Source organism: Vigna unguiculata, chromosome 7 (genome assembly GCF_037176805.1).
Source record: "Vigna unguiculata cultivar grain cowpea cultivar isolate G323 ecotype 2 chromosome 7, ASM3717680v1, whole genome shotgun sequence".
NCBI lineage: Eukaryota > Viridiplantae > Streptophyta > Magnoliopsida > Fabales > Fabaceae > Vigna > Vigna unguiculata.
The window spans coordinates 38160997-38169745 of record NC_140798.1 but is presented as its reverse complement, the minus strand read 5'-3'; the positions used below and the strand labels follow the sequence as shown (position 1 = coordinate 38169745).

At 29.0% G+C, this 8749-nt stretch overlaps 1 protein-coding gene across 1 annotated transcript; it reads left to right on the top strand.

The window, feature by feature from the left end:
• Positions 1-5574: 5574 nt before the first annotated feature.
• On the top strand, positions 5575-8008 carry LOC114190373 (ras-related protein RABC2a-like). Its single transcript, XM_028079222.2, has 6 exons — positions 5575-5938; positions 6631-6699; positions 6904-6969; positions 7104-7225; positions 7393-7521; positions 7644-8008. Exons 1-6 carry the CDS (start codon positions 5788-5790, stop codon positions 7746-7748), a joined length of 642 nt encoding a protein of 213 aa, XP_027935023.1. The 5' UTR covers positions 5575-5787; the 3' UTR covers positions 7749-8008.
• Positions 8009-8749: the final 741 nt, after the last annotated feature.

The following is an 8749-nucleotide window of genomic DNA, read 5'->3' as shown; positions in this document are numbered from 1 at the left end:
GTTGATTAGGGCAACTTTCAATTTTCATGTCCAAAACGGAAAAAAATCGATGTTTCAACAGAGAATCTAAACATTCTTTCAGATTAATTACAACGTCCAATGATTAGGTAAATGAATAATTAAAAAAAAATGGAATGGTATGGTATAAAAACATAAACATTACACTAAAAATAACATTTTTAACGACACTATTTTAAGAGTGTTTGTGAGACTAAAATAGTTAACAAACATTCATTGAACAAGTGTTATATCTTTTTCATATCTAAAGGTGACTCACCTTAGATAACGTTTCCTTAAAATACAACTTTATTAAAGAAGGTTGAACCATAACAAAAAGGAAATCCATTACATTCTATAAAAAAAAAATCCACATCATGAATTTGAGTATATAACATCCAAATCTAAACAACACGTCCTTTTCAGAAAGATTTACTTAGGTTATCATTCCTAAACACTTTTAATAAAAATAATGTTATTATTTTCCTTTTATCCAAACTCTTTTGTTTCCTTTTTTTTTTTTTATCATACCTAACATTTTCTTTGTATTCCACCTCTTAAAGTTGAGTAATGTGTCCCTCCATAGCTTGAAATCAAAGTGCTAATAGTCACGTAACAGCACTTCCCTATGCCACCAAAACTGTGTAAGGACCCGTAGGTCTTTTTGTTTTCTTTTATTCATTTACTTCGTCACCCTTCTCTTTGATTCTTTAGTTTCTATTTATTATTTTTCTGATTTTCTATAATTGTTTCTCATCATTATCTGAAACATTCTTTTATCCTTTTCTCCGATATAGATGGTTAGCTAGAAAGTGATCTAAGTAAGGTATATCTTCAACCAATTGAAATTGAAATTTGGATTATAATATTCTTTTTTACTCTAAAGTCCTTTATTCGTTTTTTTTAGGATCCATTTGATGTTAAGTTTGTAAAATAGAGTTCGTTGAAATTTTTTTTAACAAACAAACTCAAGTCGTCAGGGTGGATGACGCCATTACAGATGAAGTGTCCTCCGGCCGGTTTCTCTTTTTTCTTTTTTTAAAAGCAAAATCATCCTATGTGAGACGGTTTCTGTTACGTGATGACGACTTCACTTTTCTTTTTTTTTTCTGTGACATTGCAGTTTTATATATTTTTTTTTCAAATTTTTTACTTTTATTTTTTTTACATTGCTTTGCAAAATAACAATGATAAAGCAAAAGAAAGTTGTCTGCTACAAAGATTCACTTATTCAGAACACAATAGTTGTTGTTGCAAGGGAAGAAAAGCATAAAAATGAGTGCAAATTTTGAAAAAAAAAATATAAAATTGCAACGTCAAACAAAAAGAATGAAAAGTGAAGTCGTCATGTTAGAGGACGACTTGACTTTTCACGTAACTAGAAATCATCCTCACATAAGACGACTTTGCTTTTTTGAAAAAAAAAAAGAGAAGAGAAACCGGCTGGGTGGAAGACGACTTCACTTATAATGTTGTTCTCCACCCTAACGATTTGACCTTGGAAAAAAATTTCAACGAACCCTATTTTACAAATTTAATAATAAATAGACCTTGAAATACAACAAAGCCTCTTATTCTTACTTATTTTATAGGTTAGTAATTTGACTGATCGTTTTCATTAAAAGAAAAACTATTCTTTTAACTAGTCTAACTTTTAATGAGTTTAGTTGATTTGGTGATGTTTCTTTAGATTGCTAGAACTTTCAGTGTGATTTCAAGTCCTCCTTTTTATGTAACTTGAGAAACAAGCAATGGTTAGATAATAGAATCAATCTTGAATTATAGACAAATTTAGTTATATTGTAAGATTGTTGAATGTTATCGGGATAAGAATTACTAAAATTATAAAATTAATTATATACATTTAAATCTATTAATTTATTATTGCATTATTGGAATGTGAAATTTGTTTTGAGAGGGACATATGGAAAAATAGTTGCATTAGACAAATTTTACACTCAATTAATGTAAAATTATTGTTAAAAGATGTTATAAAGAATGATAAAATTGTTTCATGAACCTATTGGCCTATTGGTCTTGTTGGTTTTATTTATGTTATTTAAGCGATTTTAGAACAATAATCATCAACTTAGATATAGCGTTCACTTAATTGAGTGATAACTTTTATTGTTCAAGTTGTAATTTGAAATTTGAGTTAAATATGTGTTGCATTAGTTATTAGTTATTAGTTTATTTGTCCTCTAAAGCAAACTTTTATTTGCTCAAGGCATGATGTCACAACTTGAAGAAGGAAAAATCGATATTAACTTACCTTTTCTTTTAGTTGTTTCAATAAGAATATATAAATTATCCTTTTCAATAAAAAAACAAGTTCACTTTTGAGATCCACTTAAAATATTGTATTTTATAGAACTTTAAAACTTGTACTATTGTATTTTGTTTTCTAAACTCAATCCACTTTATAATTATATATATATATATATATATATGATTTATTTGTGTATAATAATGTGGAGTTTTGAGTTTTTTTTTTATGTTAAAAGTATTTGAAAATTTAAAGATTGTTAGTGTGGTCATAGAAAGTTAACGTGACTTTTAAAGAAATGTAGATGTAGAAAGTTAACGTTGCTGTGTGGACACGACGAAGAGGAAATGAATTTGAGAATATTACTTTAGGTTGTTGCGTGAACACAGTAGTAGCAGTATCATGTATTAGGAATTATTAATAGATGATGTTCATTTTTTAGCAAATTATGTGGGTATGCCTATCCTCTATTCCTGCACCACTTCACTCAAATACACTAATATATATATATATATATATATATATATATAGCTTGCCAAACAAATGACTTGTGTGACCACAGGGACAAAAGTATTTTAAAATACTAAAAATGATCCTACTTTTACCTTATACACTTTATGGTCTTGTGAAGTTATGCAATGGTTAACACTTGGGGAATCAAACCCCACTTTCACAATTTTAGTGAAGTTATTTCTCAACTTTTCATCATTTATTTTAATTTTAGGGAATCAAACCAAGGCATTGTAACCCTATTATAAAATGTTTACTCAATAAATTATGAGTTTTTATATTTTATAGAGAGATTACATGATTTTAGTCAAACAATTATAAGACATTTGATATAATTTTTAACTTAAAATTTTAACAAAAATTTTATGAGTCTTCCATTTTATATGTTATATGTATAATTTTATCATTTTTATCTTATATGATACTTAAACTCACACTTAAATTATTTTTAACAATAAATAGTGTTATTCATAAGTTGGATAAATTTATAAAATTATTATAACTTGATGCGTTTTAACTTTTTTAAATGTTCGATTTTAAATTTCAGTATTGAGTCTCAAAGATATTTACAATAAAATTTTCGACAATCAAATTAATTGTTAAATGTGAAGATATTGTTTTCAAAGAGGTAATTTAATTTAGAACAATAACTAATATTTTTATCTTGGGGACTCACCTATTTATACATGGACCATTAAAGAAGATCTAAACATGAGTTAATAAGGATTTAGTCATTCCTTTCTTCTTAGAGTTGTTCAATTACATGTGTTTTAATGTTAATGGTACATTGATGAGATTGTCTATGTTTTAATGATAATGTTACACTGATGACATTGTCTATGTGTGTGTTGGTTGTGATTGTTGAAAACTCTACCTATTTTGCCATGTATTACCGGAATGCTAAAATAATTAGGATATTTTCTTAAATTCTCTTAACTAACATTAATTGGATTAAACTCATATAAGGGCTTAAGATTTTGTGTTGAGTTCGATAAATTAAGGGATGTAAATGTTAAGGAATCGAATATAATCTAATAATGTAAATTTGATATTCATTCAATAGACTTATTATATTACACTTGAAGTATTAGTAATAGAAACCTAATGCTTGTTGACCATAATTTCTATTGCGTGATGCATTTCATTATTTCTTTGTGTATAAACCGTTTAGTGGTAAAATTTGTTATCATATTTTTTTTCTCTCTTTTAAGTCTTTATTTTATTATTTCATTAATTTTCTAATTAAAATTTACGTGTTAAAAGTGGAGAAAGACCAAATTAATATTGAGATCATTATCACCTCACGCTTTGTTCTCTATAGTACTTAATCACTTATTACAAGAGATTTTAGTTTCAAATTGAAGTAAGATATCATCATGTGTTGATTATATGGATTAGCAGCTCAACACGCAATAACTACCATTGCTTTTCTCTATTCATTTTTTCATGTTCACTACTCTTAATCAGTAGTAAATTTACATTTATAATAAACAATTTGACCAATAAATTCATCACATTTATTCTAATCTTAATTTCATCTAAACACCAAAATATAATTATTAATTACTATATGACGTCACTAAACTTTACCTAATTCCATTCAAAGCTCAAATCATATATATATATATATATATATATATATATATATATATATATATATATATATATATATATATATATATATATATAAAAGTTGGCACTTGTTGTGCAGAGGATGGTGACGCAAATTTGCACGAATTTGTCGTTAATTTTCCAAAATGTTGTGTTTCTTTGATGCTACAGATTATAGTTTAATTTTTGTATGAGTGTTCGTAGTTTGGTTTGATAAGATTAAAATGTACAACATGGATGATTCACTTCTGAAAACATTCTTTCTAGAAACTCTTCCTATTTTGTTTTGGACATTATTCAGGTAATTTCAAACACATTATCAGTTATTTTGAACTCAACAAAGTATTTAACTATAGAGAGTTTTTCTTAAAAAAAGAAGAAGACAAATATGGAAACTTCCATAAGCACGGAATTGATATTGCTTTTGCTTTAGTTCTATGCTTATTTTTGATGTACTAGTTACATGCTCTTTTTATCTAGTTTGTTGCTTTGTTTGTAGCTTCCTTCTAGGAAGGAAATTTCTGTAGAAAATGTCTGGACAATGACATTTACCTCTTTACAAGAAAAATGAAGGAGTTATTTCAATTAATTTGATAAACTAAACCTTTTTAGTACATTATCATTTCCCTTCTTGTGAGTTTATTCATCAACCAACCTAAATTTCACTAACTGATAAACATGCCCAGATTAAGGGGTTTTTCTTTTAAAATAAAGAACAGTTTTGATCAAATTTTGATATTAATTGGAGTTTTCTTTGACCATTTTAAACACACAATTCAAGAATCAATATAGTATATTTTAAATAAACAAGTTATTTAAATATTGTCCAAATCTCAACCCAAATCATTGATATACAACACTCATACAAACATTTCTTAATTTTCTTTATAATAATTACTGGTTTTACATTTATAATTAATTTTTATTAAAAGGATGTAAAGAAAAAATATTTCATATCTTGAAGTAAAATGGAGTGAGTAGTTAAGAAGAAGGAAGGAAAAATGATGATGTGTGGTTTTTGTTTCACAAACCATTGAGTGAGAAGGAGACAAAACACTAATATGGCCGGCACACTTGAAAGAACAAAGTCCCATGTTGTGTGAAACAAGAAACGCGCGTGAACTCAATCCAAATCCATCCTTAATAAATAAAAAAAGAGAAGAAAAAAGTGCACAAGGAAGAAAGAGGACATTTGTCCTAACCATTGTGAATTGATCTTCTTGGACCAAACTCTCAACCGCCTGAACTATCTTCCCAACCTCATCTTTCTCTCTTCTTCAAACAAAAATCTTTGCTTTCTCAAATTTTCACCATTTTTCTTTCACGATTCTTCGCCCTTTCTCTGAAAAAGAGAGAGAAAATCATGGTCCAATTTTGAAGGTGGTAAAACACAGAAATAAAACATGGGTTCTGCTTCAAGAGTTGGCAGTAGCAGCTACGATTACTCCTTCAAGGTTCTTTTGATCGGAGATTCCGCTGTTGGCAAGAGTAGTCTTCTCCTCAGCTTCATCTCCAATTCTAACAACTCTATCCATGATCTCTCCCCCACCATTGGTACTGTCTTTCTTTTGTTTCTGTTCTGTGAATTTGGTTCCTTTTTGCTTTCTTGCTTCCGATAATGGAACAAGGTGGCACAGGATTGTGCTTTGTTCTTGCAAATTCAACACCTTTATCAAAACTTCCGTCAAACAATGATGAGGGTCTCTTTGTTGAAAAGTTTTCATTTAAAGTGCCATGCATTCTTGTGGAAAGTGTTTACGGAGTCAAGTCAGCTTTCTTTCAGTTTTCAGATATATTTTGTGGACCTTTTTGGTGGTTTATATTTTACTCTAATTTGTGGTTCCTTTTTATTTTTTATATTCGTATCTTCTTGTTGGACCATTTGCCAATTTTTGATTCTGTGGATTTGGACTGACTTGTGCCGGAGAAAAACTTTGTTAATCCATTTTGCGAACAACTTTTCTGAATTGTGAAAACAAATCTCTTATATGGTCTGCCCAGAATTGAAATTGGACTTGGTCATGTCTTTGAGAGGGTCTGATTTGTTTTTAACCCATTCTGGGAACATCTTTTCTCACAAGGTGTGCAAGATTTTATTTTCATTACATTTCAAGATTCTGTGATTCACGATTTTGTGAGGGAAATTTTCTTCCCAAAATCTTGAAAAACAATGTGGCATTTTTTTTTATTATTACAAAAAGTGGTATCAATTACATACTGAACTGTTGGTTCTTGAATCATTTAAGGTGTGGATTTCAAGATAAAGTTTTTCACAGTTGCTGGTAAGAGATTGAAGCTCACTATTTGGGACACAGGTAACAGATTTATAGTTTTCAATCATATTTTTTGCTGGAGGATTTTCCTTTTACTACCCCAGTTTTCTACTCACTGTGAACATTGTTGTAATGATAATATTGGTTATCACGTGGTTAAGAATTAGATCCTCAAGTTTGTGTTATTGAAACCTTGCAAGGGTGAGTTGTTGCCAACGGATTATAACTTTTATTCATTGTTTGCAGCTGGTCAAGAGAGGTTTGGAACAGTAATAAGTTCTTATTACAGAGGTGCACATGGAATCATTCTTGGTATTCTATCTATATCTATGTTCTTGAAAATAATGCTTGTACTTGCATGAATATTTGCTGCTAGTTATACTTTTTAAGATTTTGCCTTTATTGTCTGCATAACCTTTTCTTTTTTCCTTCTATTTTCTTTTTAGTCTATGATGTGACACGACGCGAGACATTTACAAATCTCATCGATATATGGGCAAAAGAAGTTGAGCTTTATTCTACTAATCATGACAGCATCAAAATTCTTGTTGGCAATAAAGTGGATAAGGTAAAAGACTGAAACCATAGAGCTTATGCTATCTTTTTTCTCATACTATCTGATTTAGAAGTAATAGTTTGTTTTGGAATTGGAATAGAACTTCAATTTGTTCCTGAGTATTATTCTCTTGCATTTCATTGTTTGGATTTTGAAGACTGAGTTGTGTTATTTTTCAGGAGAGTGAAAGAGCTGTAAGCAAAGAAGAGGGAATGGCTCTTGCACAGCAACATAGATGCTTGTTCCTAGAATGTAGTGCTAAAACTAGAGAAAATGTTCAGCAATGCTTTAATGATCTCTCATTGAAGGTATATATATAATCATATCTGATATTGAATCTCTTTCTCTCTGTTCTTCATGTAATTCCTTAAACTTTTAACAACTTGTGACTTGCTAAATTCTTTGTTCTTATTCCATTTAACATTTGCAGATATTAGATGTGCCAGGTTTAAGGGAAAAAGGGTCTCTTGCAGTGAGAAGGCAAAATCAAAAACACCTGTATGAGACATCTCAAAGAGGTGGATGCTGTTCTTAGTAAATATGCAGCACCATGAATGTTTGATAGATTTTTCAATAGGGATACTATAGTTACTAGCAGGTTTTTTGTATCATATCAATTGTCACATTCAGATAGTTTGGATGATCACATGCTCCATTTTATTTCTTTCATAACTTTCACAAGAGGATGCTTGAGATGGATATTGCCTTCTCATTATGTTTTGGCCTCTGTAGAACAAATTATATGGTAGCCAAGATGATCACTGAGCTTTTCAATATATTGTGTCTTTTTTCTTACTTTTCTGTTATAAATGTTTGGAAACACCTATGCTATTGTACATCTAGTGTAAATATATCTTCTTCTGTGAATGTACTAGGATTGGTTTGAGATTTGGTTAGGTTAGGTTGGGATATTCAGCAAAATTACGTGTATTTTTTATTTGGATGAGAACATGTTTTGTATTAATATCGTATCATATATTTGCATTTGCATTCAAACCTCAAAAAGCATTGATAATTGATGTCTTGGTTTATTCTACAATTTCTTCTTAATAGCTTTTACTTCTTGTCAAGTGAAAGTGTTATCATGGCATAGTATGAAATTAATCGAAGGCTTTTTCTTTATGCACCAATATAATTCCTAACTGCACTATCATTTTACCCTTCGTAAAGTGACTTCTTCTGGATTACTTGTTCTGGAAATCAGAACATGACTTCTGGAATTTCTGAAATATGATTTTTGGAATAGGATTTCTGTAACAAAACTTTTTGGAACATGCTTTTTGAAATAGATAAAATGTATTTTAAAATGAGTTTTCTTAAATAAAATTTATAGAATAAGTTTTTCAAAATATGAATGATTCCTTGTGGAATGAGCTTTATGGAACAAATTTGTGTTTAAAAAATTATACTATAATTTTTATTTTTTGGCTTTTATTATTCACTTTTTCACGTGGATTAGTATGAGTCATTGATTTATGTGATACATTAATTAAATTATGTCAAAAAATAAGAAATGAAAGTAAGAAAAAATAAAAA